The sequence below is a fragment of the Lutra lutra genome, chromosome 4 (assembly GCF_902655055.1).
Source record: "Lutra lutra chromosome 4, mLutLut1.2, whole genome shotgun sequence".
NCBI lineage: Eukaryota > Metazoa > Chordata > Mammalia > Carnivora > Mustelidae > Lutra > Lutra lutra.
The window spans coordinates 19,512,438-19,536,212 of record NC_062281.1 but is presented as its reverse complement, the minus strand read 5'-3'; the positions used below and the strand labels follow the sequence as shown (position 1 = coordinate 19,536,212).

Sequence of the window (23,775 nt, the reverse complement as noted above, 5' to 3'; positions counted from 1 at the left end):
ACTCCAATCATTCATCTGAAACCACTTTACATGATCTGTCTACGTATTTTTTTTTAACTTACACTGACACTGTACATTCAGACCTCAATATTTATTAGAACCAACTTGCAATTCAAAACCTCAGTAGATAATATTTTTCCTTCCTTCTACCAAAACCCAACCTGAGATGTGTGAGTTCCTTTGTTGTCCCTTTCTGTGGGATGGATTTATTTTTCACTTATCCCTGTATTGAAGGGATAGCCCCTGACATGGTAATTCTAAGCAGGTATCCTATTAAGACACGCCCATCTTAAACATTATCTTTTCTTTTTCAAGGGCACATGAACAGTGATCTGTGTTCCACTGGGATGTCCCTTGGATTCCATGAAATACAGTATTAAATAAAAAAATAAAAAACCAAAGTATAATGCTGGCTGAGGAACAGTTATGTAAATATTTCACATTTTAACAAAATATAAAAACTGTGAAAAAATATTTCACTTTTCACATTTTAACAAAAGAAATATTTGGGTTTTCTTGGGCTAATAAGATCTCCACATTCCTATAAGTCCTAGACATTTTTTCAAAGAATTCTGAATTTTGCTGTGTAGGTTAAATCTGTACTTGCCCACTTTCCCTTTACAAAACACTTTTCTGCACATTCCTGCAGATCAGCATTTTGAGACAAAGTTCGCATCTGCCCACCAGAAACCACCGCAGCCTACACGGTGATTTGGCTGATGGAGAACATCTGATGCTGCTAAACATTATCAATGAAATAGACCCTTGTGGGATCCTAATTCACCTTTACAAGGCAAACCAACTCTCCCAGGCCATCAGTCGCATCCTTTGGTTCCCAAACATGGTAAATCCCAAACTCTCCTTTGTGTCCCCTAAAAGACATTCTATCACATATGCTTGACCCCCTCATTTCCCGTCTATGATTGGATCCTCTATCTGCAAACCGTATTTAGCTAAGCATGCGGCATGCCATATTTTAATTAGTAAATATTTAGTGCTTACTATGTTCCAGGCAATGAGCTAACCACTTTCCATCCATAATTGCTCTCCTCCTGACAATGAACCTACTGATTAAGAAATTGAGGCTTGTAAGTAGGTCACTCGCTCAAGCTCATACAGCTAGGCAAGAAGCAGAACAAGAATGTAAGCCCGGTTTGAGCAAATCCAAGGCCCATCCTCTAAACCACAGCATTATACTGCCGTGAGAAGGAAACTGCAAGGAAAAGAACCAAGAGCAGGCCCAAGAACAGGGTCTACCAACTATGGTAACACTCAGCAACCGGTCATCAAATCTGAGATGGAGCTTCCCACATTTATCAATGAGCTACAAACGACGCTTCCTATCACAGGAAGGGGAAGTAGTTTTAAAAAGCACTGAGCCATGGGATGGGTCATCATCTTATTTCCTTAATAATCTCTAATGAGCGTGAACTTTCCCATCTTGTCTGTCCCACTTTGGGAGCGGGCCTCATCTGCATGGGTCTGTTAGGACACCACTTCGTGGTGTTACATATTTTCTCTGGAGTCACGCTCTGCAGGCCGGAGCTAAAGGCAAGCGATTATTATAGCTCAAAGCCAGTGGAGTGGGTAATGAGGTCTGGTATATAAAACATTTGGTATAAATGCAGGGGAAATTCTGGCCTTTCTTTAACATTAACTGCTTTGAAATGCATCATTTGCAATAGAATTCTTAGTAGGCCACTAGCTGCCGGAGAATAATTTCCCTTCACCAAACAGACCACTGGTAGCTTCGGCTAGATGTCTTTCGCAAATGTGGAGCTGTGTGCAGTGAGTTATTTTTAAAACACACTCCATGGGGTGAGTGCTACAACGCACCACGGAACGTGAAAAGCATTTCCTTCCACGGCAGAAACATGAAACTGAAGGACAGTCCTGATCCGCTTCACATAAGGAATATGGTCTGAATTTTCAGGCTGATACATCAGCTTTAAAAAAAAAAAAAAAAAGAATTAAAATACCTAAGCAGACAGTTTTCATCTCCCTAGGTGGAAAGTGTTCTTACATATTCAGACTTGTAGGTCCCTGAGCCACAGGGGGGCAGAGGAAAGGTGGTTATAAATACAACATTAAAAGGATAATTACATTTTCCAATAACTTTTAAAAATCATGTCTGGCTCCTTTTTTGCCTTTCAAGACCGGTCTATGTTAAGTAAGTGCTTCCCAGGCTATAAAGTGGCTTCTGTATTCTTCGCTACAGCCCTGGATAGAGTTTTCATTATCGATGCTAAAAGTGGATCCTTACTACAGTCCAACAGCACGAGTGCTGGAGGATGGGAGTCATCAGAAAAGGTCACCAGGTCCCCAAAGTACTTTCCCTCTTCCCTTCCTTCCTTCCTTCCTTGCTGTCATTCCTTCCCCTTCTCCCTCCCTTACTCCCCCACTGACTCTCTTTCCCTTCTGTCCTTCTATTGTTTTCCTTCCCAAGACATTTTACAATCAGCCTAACACAGTGCCGCGTACTATGCCACATAGGCTGGGGTAAAAAAATCACACACTTTCTATGATGAATCTCAAGAAATTCACCATCAGCCTCAAATGCCCCACCTCCTCAGTAACTGTCAACTCCCCAAAATCAGAGGCCATGCCTTACACCTGTCAGACTTCCTTTCGTCCACTGTACAACATCTTTTTTTTTTTTTAAAGATTTTATTTATTTGATGTAGAGAGAGAGAGAGAGAGATCACGACTAGGCAGAGCAGCAGGCAGAGAGAAAGGGGGAAGCAGGCTCCCTGCTGAGTGGAGAGCCCGATGTGGGGCTCGATCCCAGGACCCTGAGATCATGACCTGAGCTGAAGGCAGAGGCTTAACCCACTGAGCCACCCAGGCGCCCCCACTGTACAACATCTTGACATGATGTCTTGTGCAGTAGTTAGAGCCTGGCAGGTGTGAGAGAATCCGAGGTCCAGCTCCCCCATTTACAAGGTAACCTTAAACCAGTCACCTCATCTCTGACTTCCATTTTCCTCCTCTACAAAAAGGGGGGGTCATTCCCCCAGCCCAATCATCCACAGAGGGTTGACCTGGTGACAAAAACCACAATGTGTGGGAAGCCACTTTTACAAACCTAAGCCCCGTGGCAGAGGGGTCTCCTTCCTAAGCACAAGCCAGGGTCGAGCGCCTGAACCCCGGGCTGCTGGCTGGGCCCGTGAGGCTGGGTCACCTCAAGAGAGCCTCGTCTACCTTGCACTTCTTGAAATGTGAAACTCAGCATGACCTTTCCCTGCCTCGCACACTTCACCCTGAGAAGGAAATCTAACTCTGTAACAAGGCCTAGAAGCCGCGGTTCCTGCTCAGTTCTCTGGTCTTTTTTTCCATTCTTGCCCTTTAGCAAGGCCAAAAGGCCACACTCCCCCCACCTCTACCCACACGGAGCTACAGCTGAGAGCCAAGCTCTTTGTCGGGCTGCCTTGAGACCTCTGCCTTCCACAGTCCTGTCCAAGAATGGGCCGGATGCCCTTCTCAGGCTCCCACTGCATCCCATAATGCCTGTGATGTAGCACTTTCCACTCCATCCTGTAGCTGCCTGTATGGGGCTTATCTGCGTTGGTCACTGTGATATTGTCTGTCATGGGCAAGCTCTAGTGGTATATGGCACATAGAGGACACTCAGTAAGTTACCGGTTAGGCAAATGAATGAATGAATGAATGAATGAGGAACTCCTCTGCCAAGTGACAGGACAGGACTGTCTACCGTGATGGAGGACATTCCTGAAGAGCTACCTGGGAACTCTGTACCATTACCATTTCAGCAAACCAGATGTATTATGCAGAAAAATGCCCCCTTCCGCCACCCCCAAGCTGCACACCTCCTAGTCACCAGATCCCAACTATAGGTTATCTTGCCTGGCAAAGAGGAAGGAGGGCTGCAAAGTGAATTAAGGTTGCTAATCAGGTAAGTTATAGTTTAAAATATATATTTTTTTAAGATTTTATTTATTTATTTGACAGAGAGCGATCACAAGTAGGGAGAGAGGCAGGCATAGAGCCATGGGGAGGAAGCAGGCCCCCTACTGAGCAGAGCACCCGATGCGGGACTCAGTCCCAGGACCCTGAGATCATGACCTGAGCTGAAGGCAGAGGATTAAACCACCGAGCCACCCAGGCACCCTAAAATATATTTTAAGAAGGGAAATTATCCTGGACTATCTATGTATGACTGAAGTAATCACAAACAAGTCCTTAAAAATGCAAGAAGAAGGCAGAATAAAGTTTGAAGTGGTATTTTTTTTTTAAGATTTTATTTATATATTTGAGAGAGAGAGAGAGAACAAGTGGTGGGGAGGGGCAGGGGGTGGAAAGAGAGAGAGAGAAGCAGACTCCCTGCTGGGCAGGAAGCCCCAATGTGGGACTCGATCCCAGGACCTGGAGATCATGACCTGAGCTGAAGGCAGATGTTTAACTGACTGAGCCACCCAGGCACGCTGGTTGGAGTGTTTTGATGTGGGAAAGACTCAAGTTGCCTCCACAGGCTTAAAAATGTAAGGGAATCATGAGTCAAAGCATCTGAGTGGTCTCTAGAAGCTTGTGGAAAAAGCAAGGGGACAGATTCTCTCTTAGGGGCTCCAGAAAGGAATACAGCACTATGGACACCTTGAAGTTAGCTCAGTGAGATCTGCATCAGACTTCTGACTTTAAAAAACTGTAAATTTGTGTTCTTTTTTTTTTTTTAAGATTTTATTTATTTATTTGACAGAGAGAGATCACAAGCAGGCAGAGAGGCAGGCAGAGAGAGAGGAGGAAGAAGGCTCCCCGCCAAGCAGAGAGCCTGATGCAGGGCTCGATCCCAAGACCTGGGATCACGACCTGAGCCGAAAGCAGAGGCTTTAACCCTCTGAGCCACCCAGGCACCCCATAAATTTGTGTTCTAATTTACTAAGGTTTTGGGTAATTTGTTAGAGCAGCAATAGAAAACAAATACAGTAGACAAGAAAGCAGAAGACCTGAATTGGACAAACCATGGGACCTCTTGGAGCTTCACTCTAATCAACAAACCAGGGATATGCGTCCCTAACCTGCTTCTCGCATAAGGCTGCTCGTGAGGCTTCAAAACGGTAAGTCTGTGTTTGAATCTCAGCATTGGAACTTATTCTCTGTGTTTTTTTGGCAAGTGACTTTGATGATCTGTGCCTCAGTCTTCTCATCTGGAAATAGTTTTAGTGGCTGTGAGAATGCAATGATTTAGTCCACGTAAAGCGTTTAGAAAAGCATCTCGTGTGATGCAAGGAATATATAAATGTTAGCTTTTATTACATATGTAAAGAGTCTGCAAAACGGTAGGCACCACAGGGTCCTGCAGAGGATACTGTCCGAGACCCCAGGGGATACCTACCTAAAACCACAGACAGTACTACTGAGCCCTACATATACTACGGTTTTTTCCTATACAAACATACCTATGGTAAGGTTTAATTTATGAAATAGGCAGTAATAATAAGTTAGTTAGCACCGACAATAACCAATAAAATAGCATAATTATAACAATATACTGTCATAAAAGTTCTGTGACTGAGGCCTTTCTGTCTCTCAAAATATCTTACTGTCCTGTACTGGCCCTTCCCATGATGAGGGCAGATGATAAGAGGCCTAGGTGAGGAGGTGAAGCCGGGGGAGTGACGTAGGCACTGTGACAGAGCATTAGGCTACGGTGACCTTCTGAGAATTTCTCAGAGTGGGGATTGTCAGCTTTCCAGGCTGTGGTGAACCTCGGAAAACTGAAACCGTGGAAAAGCAAAACCCTGTATAAGGGGGACTACTATATAGAGGGGCAAAGCCGAATCAGCATTCTTTTTCTTAAAGATCTATTTATTTATTTGAGAGAGAGAAAGAGAGTGCGCATGCATGCACGAGCAGGAGGGACAGAGGGAGAGGGAGAGAGAATCTGAAGCAGGCTCCTTGCTGAGCACAAAGCCTGACACAGGGCTCAAGGTCATGACCCTGAGATCACAACCTGAGCTGAAAACCAAGAGGTGAACGCTTAACTGACTGCACCACGCAGGCGCCCCCAGGACCAGCGTTCTTATAGAATACTGGCTCGTCAAGAGAGTGGAGGGTCGGGCGCCTGGGTGGCTCCCTGGGTTAAAGCCTCTGCCTTCGGCTCAGGTCATGATCCCAGAGTCCTGGGATCAAGCCCCACGTCTGAGTGGGGAGCCTGCTTCTCCTTCTCCCTCTGCCTGCCACTCCCTCTGCTTGTGCTCTCTCTCTCTCCCTCTCTTTCTCACTGTCAAATAAATAAATAAAATCTTTGGGGGGAAAAAAAAAGGGTCTGAATTTATAGGATGTAAAGTGAAATAAGGTTTAGCAATGGCTTAACTTAGCTCCCTAGCTTCCCAATGAAGAAAATCAAGGCCCAACAAGAAAAAGCATCTTGTGAAAAGAGTAACCACTAGTTAAAATGTAAGCACCCAAGTTTCAAGACGCTAAATTCCACAGTTCTTGGATATTCTTTAATAATCCGCACATCCCAGGGGCGCTGGGGTGACTCAGTTCGTTAAGCGTCTGAAATCTGCTCTGAATCCTGGGATCGAGCCCCAGGTTGGGGGGATCCCTGCTCCCCTGGAAGCCGGCTTCTTCCTCTCCCTCCTCCAGCTCATGCTCTCTCTCTCAAGAAATAAGTACAATCTTTGAAAAAAAGATCCTGTATCTTTTTTTTTTTTTTTTTTTTTTTTTTTTTTTTTTAACGATTTTATTTATTTATTTGACAGACAGAGAGATCACAAGAAGATCCTGTATCTTAAGTAAACTAAGATCCTATAAAATACAAGTTCTTGTCCAATCCTGAGATTTCATGTCAACCAAACCACTGCCTCTGCCTTGCGCCCCATCTCCCTGCCCTGCCATCCCTACTTCTACCACTAAAGGAACTGACTGTGCAAGTGACATTTTAGATGATCTCAGCAGCCAGGCATTCCTGGGAGCAGTGCTGGGGGAGGAGCTTTGATGGACAGGGTTCCTGTCAACAAGAGTCTCTGACCTTCTCCTTTGAATTTCTACTTCTTCTGGTCCAGCTCCCTAGGATACCTTCTGGACCCAGATAAGATTCTCTTTACCACCCACTCCCCGCTTCCCTACCCCTGTATGAGTCTTCCAGAACATTCTGCACTCTCCAATCTGGACAAAGTTATGGAGAAACTAACTTTATTGTAGTTTCAGTTACAAAAATGTTGACAGATTTCAAATTACTATTTCGCTATCAATCTAAGGGCAGGGGCGCCTGGGTGGCTCAGTGGGTTAAGCCGCTGCCTTCGGCTCAGGTCATGATCCCGGGTCCTGGGTTCGAGCCCCATATAGGGCTTTCTGCTCAGCGGGGAGCCTGCTTCCTCCTCTCTCTCTGCCTGCCTCTATGCTTACTTGTGATTTCTGTCAAATAAATAAATAAAATCTTAAAAAAAAAAAAAAAAATCTAAGGGCAAAAAAACCTCATCCCACCACCCCTGACTCAGAACTACCAGGACATTTATGCAGCTGTGCCCAGCTCCACTCCACAGGGGGCCATTCACTCCGTATCTGTGTACCCCGTTGTCCCCTGATGGTATGGGGTTCCATATCTCCACGGCTGAATGCAGGATCCCCGCCCCTACTCCCGCAACTGGGGAATGAGTTCATAACATGAAGACGTCTGGTCTTAACTTTGATGACTATCTGGTTAAACACTGACTTCACTAGCACAGTATATTCACACTTTATTTTCAGCTTGAATTACAATGTAATCTCCTTGCAGGCCAGGTGTTCAAATGACAGAGACCCTGCCTCTTTGCAAAATAGCCCCATTGTGGCAGCAGCTGCCTTTGGAGAGCCAGGCACTCAGTGCCTTAAGGTTTTTAGACTCAGTCCTCTTCCATGTCCCTCCCTTTTGTGTAGCCCACACAATTGCTTCTCCTGCTCAAGGCTGTCTCAAGCATTTCAGCGTATCTGAGAAGTGGGGAAGAACATCCTGAGCCCAAGAACTGAAGAAGCTTCAACTGAGTTAAGTACATAGTTGTAGGAGAAGCTCGGAGTATCAATTTCACCCGGAAGTTACAAGGATAAGCTTTGAAGTCTGATAGATCTGGAAGCCTCCTCCCTGTGTTACTTTAAGCAAATAACCCACTGTCTATGATCTTGTTTCCTCATCAGTAAAAGGAACAACAGTACTGGCCTCACAGAGTTACAAAAAGTGTAAGGAACAAATGCAAGTAAAGCCTGGCACATAAAAATGCTCAAGAAATGTTAGCTGTTGCCATGATTCCCTTCCCACAGAGGAATGGTCTCCTAACATTACAGTTATGTAATAATAATAATAAGTATACTAAAAATAAGAACTATGAACCCTAGCACAGTATGAGGAATGGACTATCCCTTGGGAGGGACAATTTCAGCTTCGTTTCATGTAATTATAACTAATCATAGCAGCCATTTGATGCATGTTCTTTTTTTTTTTTCTTTTACTCTCAGATTCTCTTCCATAGAGCAGCCCTGTAAAGCAGGAATGTCCAGCCGAGTTTTCTTACTCCCATTTTTCAGGAGACACTGAGGCTCAACGAGGGTAAGATAACTCTGTGACAGACTGTAACTAGAAGGCAGGCTTTGAAACTTGCTGTTCAGCTTTTCTTTTCAGGGTGTTCCATTAGCAGTGGTGTTGATTCTCCACTAGAGGGCGCATGTCATGGAATGGGGGTGTGTATTGGCCGGCTGGCTCAAAAAACAAACAAACAAACAAACAAACAAAACCAAAAAAAAACCCCACCAAATCCGCTCCACAACAACAAAACAAAACAATACCAGTCTAAGTTAAAAAACTGCATTTTTCATATAAACATATCTTTAAAACATCTCCCTAAGCCTCCCGTCCCAGCTGATTACATCTACAAAGCCACTCCTATGTAGAAATTCAGCCATTGAGATTGCACTTCAGAATACAGGCAAGAAGGTATGTGATTTTAAAAAGCCCTTCCGGTGGTTCTGATATGCCCCTTCAGTTGAGAATCCATGTATTAAGCTACAAAAGAGATGTGTGATACTGGCTTTCATGGTATATAATCTCTCCTACTGCATTTAGAACCAACACTGGAACTCAGAACAAGAGACGCTGTTTCAAGGGGGGCCTCTATTTGCCTCTCTAGATTGCAGTCGATCTCTGAAAACACAGGCTGGGGATAAGGGATAAGACTGCTGCCCCAAGCCCAGGTGGTTCATGTCTAGGAGGCTCACAGGCCTTCCCCCAGAGGTCCTATCTGCAACACAGCAGGACATGTTGCAAGAATGTCACATTAGAGGGGTTTAAAACACTCACTCTTCAGTTGCTGCATCTGTAAAGTCACATAACTGATTCTTTTTCTTTATTTTCAACTGCAGGGAATCACCTTACCTTCCTCTTTTTGAGAGGTATTTTTTATCTCTTTGCTAAGTCATTATTCATTAAATTGAAACCAAGGGAAAAAAAAAAAACATAATGAAGGGCAGTGCCTTGAAACAGAACTGACCTGATTTTTGTCTCCTGGTCCCCTGATAGTTTATAGTAAACACTCCAAGCTAAGCAGGTGGCCCAGCAGTTTATACTCCAAACTACACTTGCCCCAGATCCCACCTGCCCCTTGTCACACAAACCAACACACTTAAGTCACGAAAACTTTTTTTCTGTTTACTCATGTTAATCATCAAGCCAAAGCAATAGCCTTCCAGTTTCTGGATCCAGGGTAGCAATTAAATATGAAGACATCACAAATCCTCTAGATAAATAAAGGTGTGTGTGTGTTGGGGGGGGTTGCCCTCTGTATTCCCAGCAGGAGGTAGACACCATGTGTTGCATCAGCTGTCACATGTAACAAAGCTGGTTTCCCAACTTTGAACTTTCTCAGTTTCACACACCAGCACCACATCTGGTAAGCAGGAAATTGACCTAAGTCCTTAATTTAGGATTTAAATCAACCACCAGTTTACAAGATCTGAGTTGAAACACTCTTGTTTCCATGGCTATGGGTTCATTGATTTGTTCCCTCAGGACGCAAATCAACTCAGGGGAAATGAACTGTAACTAAATAAAAGACCCCAGACATCTCCACCTACAGTGAGGGGAAGCTGAATAAATAGACAAAAATAATTTGACCTGATAATAACCTGACCGAGGTTTGTACAAATTAAGTTATGGGCCAGGGAGGCAGATACCAAGTAAGAAATACAGATGAGGTGGGAAACGAGGGTGATTATCCACTTAATACCCTACTGCCTTTCTGCACATAACCACAAAAGGGTACAAAACCAGGGCTACTTGTTCTCTCCACTTGAAAAATTAGGAGGCTATGCACACAGGATCTCAAGAAAGTCCATTCTTAGGAGCCTCACACTCAGAGGAAACTGTTTACAAATGCGAAACTGTTTCCACCCCACTAGGGAAAAATCCCGGGAAAAGGCAGGCAGAAAAACTGCCTCAGCAACCCTCCACCCAGAGCGGCCTGGAATCCAGACTGACCGGCCAAACACCTGGCACCGAAAGGGAACTTCTGTGTAAAGCTGCAAAATAGTTCCCAGCTCAGGCACAACTCGCCAGCATAACCCCGGGTTCCAATACGTAAGGAGGAAAGTCCAGAAGGATGATGGGCTTTTAGCGTTCAAACAGGGCCACTTCTCTCTGACTTCTTTAGGACGGAACCTTTTTAAATGGATTGCCCAGGCTTCTGAGAACATGATGCCCACGCGGAAAACTAAGAGAGTTGAGGTTATTCAGGGAGCCCTCACCGCAGCGCGGACGGCTGCCCTTCCTCTCCAGTGCCACTTTCCCGACCGTACGCTACCCTCGGATTATCCGCGGGTAAAAATGACGAACGGTGCCCTAAAGCATCTGACCCTGCGCCTGCCACGTAGAGAAACCCAACTCGCCGAGCCTCTGTACACACCCCTGCTGGGTCCAAGCCCGCAGCGACTCTAGGGTAGGGACAAGTTGCCCCCCAGGTGGGTTAAAGTTGTCCCAACTACCCGCCACCGCACCCCCCCCCCCCACGCAGGGCCCCAGGGTGGTGCCGGCACCTGGGTGAGCCTGAGGGTGCGGTGGGAGGGTGATGGGGTGTGTGCGCGGCCCGCGCGGCGTTAACCCCTTACCTTCCAGCAGCACCTCCTTGCCCGCGCGCTTGAGCGCCTGCACCGCCTCGTCGTGGGTGGCGTCCCGCAGATCGGCCCCGTTCACGGACAGGATGGCGTCTCCCACGTACAGGGCTTGGGTCTGGTCCGCCGCCAGCCCCTTGAAGATCTTGCTGATGAGGATGGGCATCTTGTTCTCCTTGCCCCCCTTGATGCTGATGCCCAGCCCGCCCAGCTCCTGCTTCAGCACCTTCACGCCGCGCTTCTGGTTGGAGATGGACTCGGGCACCTGCTCTGGCAGGTCGGTGAAGGCGGTGCGGACCCCGGCGGGCGAGTCCGGGGGCTGCGCGCCGCCGGCGCCCCTGCAGAACGAGCCATCGGTGGCGGTGCCGATGCCGTTGTACGCCGCGGCGCCCTCCTCGCAGCTCAGAACCAGGGCGTCCTCGCTCAAGTTCACCAGAACTTTGTGCCAGCGATCCCGCACCAAAACTTCCAGCAGCCCGCTCCGCTGCGCCCGGCCGCCTCCCCCGCCGCTCGGCCCCGCCGCCGCCGCCGCCGCCGCTACCGCCATCTTTCCGGCATTCTTAAAATGCCATGTGATTGCCAAAGGGGGGAAAAGTGGGGAAGGGCTGCGGGGGAGGCCGCGGGCCCGGGGAGCGGGGAGCGCGCGCCCCGCAGGGAGGAGGCCGGGCGCGGGACGCCGCTCCGGGAGTTCGCACGCGCGCTCGGCGCGAGTTGGCAGCCACAGCCCGGCCCGTTCCCCCTCGCCTGAGGGGTGGAGCGACCTAAAAGAAGGACTGACAGACTCAGGGGAGGGGAGAAAAAAAAAAAAAAAAAAAAAAGGCAAGCCAGGCGCCAGTTGCAAAAGCCCAAACCGAGGGGAGCCGCGCCGCAGCTGGGCGCGGGGAGGGCGGGGAGGAGGAGGCAGGCCCGCGGGGAGGGGCGGGGCCCGCGGCCCGGCGGCTGCTCACCTGTTCCAGCCGCCGCAGCCCCGGCGCTCCAGCTCCCTCGCGGCTCGCCGGCTCAGACCCCCGCCGCCGCGCTCCCGGGAGCCCACGGCGCGGCAGGGCCGGCTTCCTCGCGCCCGCTGCCCTCCCCAGCACGGCCCTCTCCTCTCCAGCCTTCCTTCTCCGCCGGCGCCCACACCGCTCCCTTGCTGGGACCGCTCCTCCTGCCTGGGTCCCCTCCCTCGATGCCCCGACCTCTTCCCTTTCACTCCCCCCACCTCCCCGCTGGATTGTCCCTCAGTCCTAACCCCCCAGCTCTATCTATATTCCTCTCCTCACGCGGACATCCTCCACCCGAGGCTTGGCTTCTCCTGCTGAGTTCTTACCTGTCTCTCCTTCGCGGGAGGACTGCCAGGTAGACTCAGACCGAGGCCCCGGGTTCTCTGAGAGTCTAGAGGGAAGGCTGTCCTGAGAACTCAGCGTGAAGCGTCAGCATAACCCGAGTGTCCACCGGAAACTTCCTCTCTTTAAATGCAGGACATCTTTCTGCCCGATCTCTGGAGAGGTCCGTGCTGGGAGGGCTTTTCAGCAGGTCACTGTCTGTCCCAGGCCCCAGGAACTGATGCCTTTCCAGCTTTAACACCGAATATGCTCAGTGGTTCTGTCCTATCTTTTCCCCCACCAGTGCCATACCAAATGTTTCCTGGGACTTTCTCTTTTTTCCCCCCAAGATTTTCCCCAACTTTCAATATAGGAAGTTCACCATTTAAGAACTCAGTGCCAATGGATTGTATCTGAAAAGTTCCTTCACTGGTTACTTATTTGGAGCTCAGGATGCATTTTTTTCCAGAAGAACAAGATGATAATTGTTGGTTACCTGACTAGGCCAATCCGGAAATGCCAACATAACCCGTGGCACAGCTGAACCTCCCAGAGTCCTCCTGGTTCTTCAACGTCTTAGGTTCTCCCCCCACCATAGTTAGGTGTCATGGGCTTGCCCATTCCCTAAAAACAAGAGAGTTTTAAGTCTCTCTTGAATCCCCCATTTCTTTACACCTTTCTCTCCTCTGTCCAAAATCAAAACAAAACTCTCAAATCTGCTCACTCCTAAAGTAAACCCCACCCAGCAAGGTGTCCAGAGGAAAGAAATCTTCTCAAACACATTCCCACTGACATGTATCACCACCAACATTACCCTGCATTCTCTAACCCTTCCAGAATGCCCCAAACTTTTTTTTTTTAAGATTTTATTTATTTATTTGACAGACAGAGATCACAAGAAGGCAGAGGGACAGGCAGAGAGAGAGGAGGAAGCAGGCTCCCTGCTGAGCAGAGAGCCTGATGCGGGCTTGATCCCAGGACCCTGGGATCATGACCTGAGCCAAAGGCAGAGGCTTTAACCCACTGAGCCGCCCAGGTGCCCCTGACCCACACTTGTAACTGACAATTCTTTAAAACTCAGATGAATCCCTAAAAGGTAGCTGGAGACCCAGGCAGGGTCCCCAGATGACATGAAAACATTTGGACTTCTTTTAAGAAGTCACTGAAGGCAGATGAGTGGAGACCATTGGATTAATGCTTCTGTTTGCAGCTCCTCCTTTCCTACAGTTTTAATCCACCAGTCTTCTGCAAGATCTGTGTTCTTTCCTGTAAAAGTACCCACGGCTGCAGGGCCAGCAACCATAGGATCAGACGGGGAGCCTATAGGGTATACCACTGTGGAGTGGGAAAACCAGTTGGGATTGCCCTCTGCTTTAGAGGCCAAGGATTCACTCCTATCACTCTTTAGGGAAATCAGAGCCTGAGTGTCTATGCGATAACCCAAAACATTAAGGAGGAGCTAGGCACCAGAACCCCAGTGTGATGATTGAGAAACCAAAACTGATACCCTCCATTTCCATCATGGTCTTACCTCTGCTCAAGTAATGTGGGAATCCCAGACACAACTCAAGTGACTTATTTGTTTGCCATAAGATACCACAGGCTCTGGAATGGTACTTTCTCAGAATCTCTGTGATCAACATGTTTTTTCCTGTGTAAGCCGACCAGCATGGGAAGAAGGAGGCAGCTTGTTGAAAGCGGCATCCAAAGGAGGAGAGACAAATCCTGAATATCATTAGGTCTGAGGAGCACTTGGTACCTGGAGGTGGCTTTAGTCAGTGGAATTATCCAAACAGCCCCTATTCTGCACACTTTGCACATACAAATTTATTCCTCCCAGGGATTCTTGGGGGTCCTTACCCCTATCATCATTCCCATTTCATGGGTGAACAAGTAGAGATACAGGTTTAATAATTGCCCGGGGCCTGTCGCTGGTCAGTGGCAATCAGGATCTGAAGCCAGATATGAAGAGTCTGGACCCTGAACCATGGTCCTACAGTCTGCTGAAAACTCCAGGCGTGTTAGCTGCAGGGTGTATCCTGCAATGAGGCCGGGCTTGCCACTGGGAGGGAGCACCTAGCTGTCCTGAGTGTAGACAGGTAGCACCCGCCCCTGCCTCCAGCCTCTCCCTCTTTCCAAGGTTAGCCACCACTCTGCCCTTCCCTCATTGATCCTTTCTTAAAAATTTTACCATAGACATGTTCACAAATTGAAGCTGTTAACTGTTGTGGTCTTACAGGCCTAGAAGTCCTATCTCATTCCTCAAATACCTTTGCATCTCTGGCCTCTGATAGGCAACTTGGATTCTCAAGGGTAAACCTTTTCCTCAATTTCTTAGTTCTTCACAGGACTTGAGACTAGGGCCCTGTATCTCCTTAATATTTGCCGTTTAGACAGATGATCCCTTCCTACATCTTATTTTTTTTTTTTTTAAGAACAATCACTGGAAAGTACTGAAAAGGTTTCCACTTTCCTCCTTTTATAAGGCATCTGAACCTCAGAGTGTAGCAACGACGGAATCAAGGCCACAGAGTGGGTTTGGGGCAAGGCAGCCACTGGGCTCTCGTGACTGCCAGTCCAACTCCGTATTCCCAAAATTATACCTAAAGCTCCCTGACCCCCTTTTCCTTAAACCAGATTTATTTTACTTAGCTCTGTCTCCTGTTCTACTTCCGCCTTCTGGCCTAAACTTTTGATTTTCATTTCCCACCCAGCCAGAACTGGGATGCTCCTCTGTGGGCATCTTTCTTCGTGAGATGTGCATTTTGCTCCAGGGTGTGTGTGAACGTAGATTTGCAAGAGCGGGTCATGGAATCCTCAGCCCCCCAGCACCAAGGGCACAGGGACAAGGAACAGTGTATGTTCATCCAATCATCCCCCAGAGTTTGGCTGTGCACCTACCAAATCCTAGGCTGTGCTCTAGGTGTTGTCATCTGGGAGCAGAGAAACTGGCAAAGGTGTGCCCTATGGAGCTTACATTGTAGTGGGTGGTAGAGTGGACGGAGAGAAAGACTACAAACTTGTAAGATAAGATATTTTCTTGCAGAAGTAAACACTAGAGAGAAATTAGAGCAGTGTATTAAGAGTCAAGAGTAATCAGGGCAAGAGACTATGAGGAGACTGGGAGTGGCGCGTTATGGAAAGCCTTTGGGAGGGGGTGACTTTGGAGTGAGACGTGGATGGTAAGAAGAGGGCAGTCTTGCAAAGATCCAGGGAAAAAGATCCCAGGAAGAAGGATGTGCCAGTACAATGCACCTGAGACAGAACCCAGCTTGTCTGGTTCATGGGACCGGAAGGAGGTCAGGGTGGCTGGGGCAGTCTGTGGGAGGAAGAGAGAGGTAGGGGCAAGTTCAGAGAGGGAGGCGGGACCAGATCACAAGGTAGGGCCTCAGAGGATTGCAAAACAGACCTTCCTCCTTGTCCTCTTTGAGCTTCAGCTGCGAAACACTTTGGATTGTCAGTGTCAGTCTTGATTTCAAATGTTGCTTACTGTTACCTCCTGAGTAAACTTCTATGGGGTTGAACACATGACCCAACATTTGGGTTTGGAAAATATCATCACTGTATTTTTTTTTTTTTAAGATTTTATTTATTTATTTGACAGAGAGAGAGATCACAAGTAGGCAGAGAGGCAGGCAGAGAGAGAGAGGGAAGCAGGCTTCCTGCTGAGCAGAGAGCCAGACGCGGGGCTCGATCCCAGGACCCTGAGATCATGACCTGAGCCGAAGGCAGCGGCTTAACCCACTGAGCCACCCAGGCACCCCATCATCACTGTGTTTTTGGCCATGCTTCCTAAAGAGCGGGTAGAACATCTTTAGGGAGATTTGTCCAATACGCAGGATGGACAGCGCACCCAAGGTGAGTAGTAAAGAAGCGGAGACAGAGGGCTTCTTCATATCTGGCCAGGGGAGGGCGGAGATAAGAGAGAGGAACTAGAGTGAGAGAGAAAGAGTGAAAAAGAGAGAGACGGGGTGAGTTTGCAAGAGGGATGCTGGAAACGCAGAAACTCCTAAGGGGAGGCCTAGAGATGTCAGTACTATTGGCGAAAGGCTTATGGAGTACGAGGAGGCAGCCAGAGGCCCACTCTGGGGTGCAAAGACCATTCAGACAGGAAGACAGTCATGAACACGCAGTACACGGGGAGAAGGAGCCGGCCGTAGAGCTGGGGGTGAAATCAGTGGAAGCAGCTGTCTCAAAACACTGGCTTAGAGAGTCTCATTTCCAAGGTGAAGCCCCGAGACTGGGGGATGGCACCGAACACAAAGAAGGCCGAGCCGGTTCCTTCTTCTCTGGTACGCCCCAGTTGGCCAACAGGTCTATCATCAACTTGAAGAAGGTTGGCAAACACCCTCTACTGCGTGTGCCCGGCTTCTCTGGATGGGTCCCCGGTAAACTAGATAGACCGCCACCCAGGATGTCAGCCGGCTGGGGGTCAGGTGAGAGTTCTGGGATTGCTCACACTGAGGTCAGAGCGCTATACCTGGGACGTTTTCAGGAGGAGCAGGGCTAGGCCCCAGGCAGAGCTGAAAGTACTTCAATGTTTATCTTCCAGCTTCTCATCCTGAGTTCCACTCCCTTCACTTCCCTTCTGTAACAACCCGCCCGGGGAAACAGACCTTACCCCAGTCTTTCAGTACCTAGGATGTAAATTTAAGGCATTTTTCCTAAGGGATCATACATTTGATCCTTTTTAAAACTGTAAGCAGTAAGTTAGATCTTAAGTTAAAGGCACATTGAACAAAATGGCTCTCTGAAATCCTGGTAGGCAAGAGAACCCTCCACATCCTAATTAGGCCACAAGTTGGCCCAAGTAGGCATAAATCATGTCCTGGTCCGAGGGTCAAGAGGAATAAGAAATCAAAGTTTCTTCCATACACATTTTTCAAATAATAGGAAATGAAATAGGAAAGTTCAAATAACTATTTCAGATCTTGCTAAGCTGCTCCTTACACTCCGAAAGAGGCTGGTTATTAAATTACTTTCAGAACCTTTGGAATCAGAAGTCTATCGATGGGGGAAACTCACTTTTTCCCATGATGTCTCCACCCCTTTATGGAGTCATCCTCCTGTATCTGCCCTTGACCTCATGAGAAACTTCCTCTTGTGCTCTACCTCACAAGCTGACAGCCCGTTTTTGCTCATCACCCAATTCATTCCCTGCTGCTATAGCAGTGTTCTCCTCGATCATCTCCCTAACTCATTGCTCTGAACTCTGAGTCGTCAGCATGGCTATGCACAGATCCTCCTTCATCCCGGACTGATTTCTCACCCATTCCTTCTGTTCTAGCTGCAGCTGTAACTGAAACTTGGGCTACTTCCCCAATACTGTATCTCCCCACCCACTGTCTTCTCTATCAAGACCCTCACCAGTAGTCTCTGTGGCTACTGACTTCTCTGGAAGGCTCTCAAACATTACACCGATATTTCTGATACCTAGTAATACCTCCAGATCACAGAACGTTTATGGTCTTCCGTTTTTCATCATTTAATAAACTCTAGTGCTTTCTTTAAGTTATATTGTCTTTCCCCTCAATCCCTTAGCAATCTAGACATTTTTTGATAACAAGCTCCTGGTTCCTGTTTTTCCTTTTAGAATTCATTCCTCCACTATCATCAGTCAGACATGAGTATTTTTTTTTAAAGATTTTACTTATTTATTTGACAGACAGAGATCACAAGTAGGCAGAGAGGCAGGCAGAGAGAGAGAGGAGGAGGAAGCAGGCTCCCTGCGGAGGAGAGAGCCTGATGTGGGGCTTGATCCCAGAACCCTGGGATCATGACCTGAGCGGAAGGCAGAGGCTTTAACCCACTGAGCCACCCAGGCACCCCCAGACATGAGTATTTTTAAGGAAACTTCAATGTATTCTGCCTCAAATAGGGTTTGTGATTTGGAACAAGTTCCTTCACTTCTAGACCTCAGTTGAAGTTGGAATTTTTATTCTAATTTGGTAGAAAGGTAGGAAATAGCTAAGATGAATGACCCAATTAGTAACTAAATACCAGATGACTTCTAGGGTTTGGAATCTAAAATTTAGATGTTAAGCTAAGGAAACACTCCCTAGCGCTCAAGAAGGACAAGCGGAGCTCCAGGAAAGGCAAAGGTTTTGAGTTGAATCTTAGGGAAGCATGGACTTTGGAGAATGAGATAAGAGCAAACAAACATTCCTAACTGGGGGGAACAACTTGATGAAAGGCAGGAAGAAAAGCATGAAGAAGATTATCTTCATTGAGCAGTGAGCTGATCAGCTTAGAATGGGTTTGAAAAAGAGGGAAGACAGAGATCTGGTGAAAAGATAATATTATTAGTCAGAATGCTTGGCTCCAAGTGATAGAATCTCAACCGACACTAAACACCAAATGGGAAATGCATGAGCTCACATAGCCAATTTGCTAAGGGCAAGAGAAAGGCTAGCCTTGAGTACAGCTGGAACTGATACCAACGTACCTCATTCTTTCAGATTGCACAAGGCCCAACCATGGCCAATGGCAGTGCCAAGGTTTAGAGTACCCCGCTCAGCTTCCAAGTAGGAAAGGTCTCTTCCCCTCATCTCAATTAGAAAAGTATCCAAAGGGAGAAAGATGGGTTCAGCTTGGATCACATATCTAGTCTGGTGGCTGAAGATAGGTACCATGATTGATGGCTCCCAATGTAGCCCCATGGCTGGAATGGGGATGATAAGCAATTTACCAAAATAAAGGCATATATTTACTAGAATAAGGCAAGAAAGAGGATGGGGCCAGACCAAGTTATAATTCTCCACTACAGAGAAGTTGGAGCCTGTTTACCCCACATGTGGAAATTATCCTAAAGGTCCTGGGAAGCCACTGATTCTTCCTAATCAAGGGAGAGCTGCAATAAAAATAGATCCTGGGGAAGATTAATCTGTTGACAGAATGAGGAATGGGTTAGTTGGAAAGACTGAAGTGCCTTAGCAAGATTCCTTGTGCACATAAGGAACACAAGTCTCCGTGGCTACTGAAGACAGGAGAACAACCTAGGAAGATTGTTCAGTAACCTAAGCAGGGATAATGAGCTGGATTTGTGTGGAGATGAAAGAGATCGTTTAAAGAAATATTGAACAGACTGTGATAAATTACCATATAGAGAACTAGAAAGAGGAGGAGAAGCCAATGAAATAATTACTTTTTGTTAAATCTTTAAACTATGTCAGGCCCTGTACATACAAAACATGTCATTGATTGCAGACACCAACCGTTGGACATATGTCCTGTCATCCCCATATTACAGATGAGAATGTTGAGCTCAAAAAGGTCACCCTGCTTACAAGTTGGGATTTAAGCCTCGTTCTATTGTTCTATCTGATTCCAAACTCACACTTTTTAATTGTTACAATATACTAAGTATTAGCTTAGGTAGCCAGGAAGGAGGTGGCAGAGCAGGTCAAGAGGTGGTATGGATTCCTGTTAGATGTGTTGAGTTCGGGGGAAAGGGCGAGCAAGCAACACGTAGCGTCCTAAAGGCGCTCAAGTCAAAGGCCTGGATAAGCATATTTTGGTGTCATTTGCTTAGGCTACAGTCTAATGTGATCAAGGGAGAAACTTTAAGGAGAAAACAACAGTGGCTCTTTGGTAATGAAAGCAAGAAAAGGAAGGTCAAAGGATGATGCTTGAGAAATGTTGAAAGCAGAATTACTAGGGTCTGGCCATTGATTTGGATGTGGGGAGCCAAGGAAAAGACTGACTATGGGCAGAGAAATTCCTAACTATACACTCACTTTTGAATTGCTTCTCTGCCTGATTATACTAGAACTATAAAATAAATAGCCCCAATTAATTACAAAACTTGGGAGCCCAGATGCAGAAGACACATTCAAAATCAAAGGATGAGTGCCCTACTTCTGGAATGGAAATTAAAGCCCTCTGAGGCATCACAAGATACTGAATTTACATTGAGGGTCCACTGGACTAAAGTCCAAGGATGCCTTGATGCCTGCAAGCTCTTGTCTGCTGGTGAAGGGACAAAGAAAACTAGAACAAGCAAAATGCAGAGTCTGGAGACAATCCCAGGCAGATGCCTCCTTTCCTGTTTCCATGGGTGTCAGTATTTTGTCCTGCAGGGGTAGGGGTTTGTGGTGGAAGCAAACAGGAAGGAATTCTCCTAGGACCATGTTAGAATAGAATGGCAAGGATCAGGAGTAGCCTGGACGACTGACATATTAAAGAGTGGGGAAAAATACTTTCAGGAGTATTTTATAGGAAACAAATTGTCGACAGGCTAACTAGAATTTCTATTTCTCCTACATTTCTATTAAATATTAGTTTTTCCAAGGCAGAAGCTATGCTTAAAATTTTATAGCTGTTGTAGAATTAAAGAGCTTCAAGGAAACATCTAGCAGTTGTTCCCAAACTTGGGAGGAAATAAGAACCACCTGGGGAGCATGTTAAAAAAGCAGATATTGAATACAATAATTCCTTCTGCATTTATTAGCAGACATTGGTCTGAAATGAGGATCTTTCTTCTATATACAGTCTTTTTTGTTGCTATTGCTTTTTAATTTCACTCTGATGGATTCTTATCTAATGTGCTATATTCCATTACTGTTATTATTCTGTTTTCTGCTTAGATACACCAAATTTGGCCAGCACAAGCCTCCTCAAGCTGCCTCCTGTGAACTTTTGATATTGTCCCATTGTCTTTAGGCATACATTTTTTTTTCCTTTTTGTTTTCTGGCATAACAAACTATCAACTTGTATTTTATCTGCCTAGCCCTGGGATCAGCCATTCCTTAAGGAGCCCTGGTTCCCTTTAATATGAAATATAATTTAAAAACCAAGATCTGGAGACTAGAGGTGCCTATCTCTACTATGGTGGCAGGTAGATTGAGTTTGTACTCATATCCCCAATTCGAATCCAACACCATAAGGTACTTCCTTACTTTTTCTTATTCCATATTTTTGTCTTCTGATACATGAGAATCTGGTTTCCAACACTGTCAATGTACTCATTCATCTTGCTGTGTCCTGCAATATAGAAAGAAATTTTCAGAGTTACTATCACTATTCCAATACCAACAACAAACTTACCTAGTAAGTTCAAAATTTCTTTGCAATTCGTATTGTGTTTAGAATATATTCAACTAAAGTTGTACAAAGTACCACATAGAGCCTCGATCCAATTTATCATGTAAATATCTAGATAGGGGAAAACAGGCAGAACCAAAAAGCGGGGGGCTGCATTGTACAAAATGAGTGGCCTGGATTTCTTTTCTTTTTTTTTTTTTTTAAAGATTTATTTATTTGACAGACAGAGATCACAAGTAGGCAGAGAGGCAGGCAGAGAGAGAGGAGGAAGCAGGCTCCCTGCTGAGCGGAGAGCCCTATGCGGGGCTAGATCCTAGGACTCTGGGATCATGACCCGAGCTCAAGGCAGAGGCTTTAACCCACTGAGCCACCCAGGCACTGCGTGGCCTGGATTTCTTAAAAATGTCAAGTCATGGAAAACAAAAAACATGAGGGAATTTTCTAAATGAAAGGAAGTTAAAGAGACATGAAAACCAAATAAAATGAAGGACCTTGGACTAGATCATCAAAGAAAAAATACAGAGATTTTTTTTTTTTTGGTGGCAATCAAAGACATTTAAATATAGACTATCTATTTGATAATATAATTGCATCAACGTTAATTAAATTCTTTGGATGTGATAAGGGCATTATCCATTATCATCACAGAAAGTCTTCATTCTTAGAAGATATGCACTGATGTGTTTAGGTGTCAAGTGATGTCTGTAACTCACTTTCAAATGGGGAAAGAGAGGAATTACCAAGAAAATGTGGCAAACTATCAACTGACTTCCAAATAGAGAGACAGAAAAAGGGAACAAGAGCAAAGGAAAGATCTATGAAGCAAATATGGCAAAAACAACAATAAGTAAATCTAGTAAGAGGTAAGTGGGGGTTCATTGTATGATTCTTTCAACTTTTTTGTAGGTTTAATACTGTTTTGTTTTGCCTTTTTTTTTTTTTTCCCTTTCCAAAATAGAGTTGGGGATAACAATGCAGAAACCTAAGCCTCATCCCAAAGGATTCTGATGTCTTATGTAGGGGTCTGGAAATACACATTTTTTCCAAAGGATTTCTCATGCAAATATGGTAGCATTCTTAGAAAGGCTGAGGAGATATATGTCATTTTACAGATGTGGAAATCTAAAGCCAAAGACTCCATAAGGTCACACACACCCTTGGAGGCAAAGCCAAAACCAAATCTCCCTTCTCCTAGGATTCGGTGGTTCTAGAGCAGTCAAACTTGAATAATTAGTGGGTACTCAATAAATATTTAGTAATCGTGGATAATCTTGAATGGTAGGTAAAGAAAAAGGAGCTGATTTAATGCTCCCTGATTCTGACCCAGGCACTTTCAGATACTTCCACTGTTGCAGTCTTCCCAAGAACCCAACAGGTATAGACGGATAACCCATTTTTTATGTATATAGAAATTCACTTTGAGGTCTCTTGCTATTTCTTCTGTCCCTTCCACTTTGCCTCCCTCCCTCATTCCTAAAACACACTGAAAATTTCAAACTATGCATTTGGACAGCAAGAACTGTGTAGGGATGCAAAGATTCACCATCAAGGACAAGGGTTGGCAAACTATGGCCCCTGGTCCAGCTGCTTGTTTTGTAAGTTAAGTTTCACTGGAACACAGCCATGCCCATCTGTGCACATACTGTCTCTGGCTGCTTTCACCCTCAGAGGCAGGCAGAGTTGAGTAATAGTGACAGAAAATGTAGAGCCCTCTGACCCTTGAGCCCTTTGACAGTAGAGATAGTCACAAATATAAAGCTATTTCTAAGCTGGCCCTTCACAGAAAGGGAATGTCCCCTGCTCTAGTGCATTAAAATGCTGAGAAAAGTTCTGAAGCCACTTTAACAGCGAGGAAACCTGGAACTCCAATGAAGGGACACTGGTCTGGGAAACAGTGGGCATTCCAGTCCGGGAGAGCTGCCATTATCCTATATCTAGGAGACAGGAGAATCAGAACCAGCATTTGAAAGCACTTACAAAAGGCAGTTGATGTTTTCTTATGTACTATTCACATCAACTCTGTAGAAACCCACGCAAGGTTATATCGGTTTGGGGTGGAAGGATAGGAATTCAGACTAAAGTTTGACAAACTCCACATCGTGTTCCCTTTCTGCTGGGTTACCATGCCCTCTTCGCCACGTTTTGGGCTTCTGTTGACTGAAGCTCTGATTTTATACCTGTGGTCCTCTGAGTGAAGGCCTTTAAATCTTTTTAAAGGGAAGCCCTCGAGAGGATCAAACTCTCTTCCAGAGAGTGAGTCTTTGGCATCCTTAATATTGCTGTATTTTAAACTCTGTCCCACAGGCTTTCTGAAAGGTTAAAAAACTGGTTGTT

General features: G+C 46.1%; 1 protein-coding gene across 1 annotated transcript in view; it reads right to left on the bottom strand.

Annotated features, from left to right (window-relative positions):
• The window catches only part of SNTB1 (syntrophin beta 1), a 232,200-nt gene extending 220,247 nt beyond the window's left edge, over positions 1 to 11,953 (bottom strand). The window contains exon 1 of the mRNA XM_047725127.1: positions 11,092 to 11,953. Coding sequence (XP_047581083.1) covers positions 11,092 to 11,641 — 550 coding nt within the window. The 5' untranslated portion in view covers positions 11,642 to 11,953. The remainder of the gene's footprint in view (positions 1 to 11,091) is intronic.
• Positions 11,954 to 23,775: the final 11,822 nt, after the last annotated feature.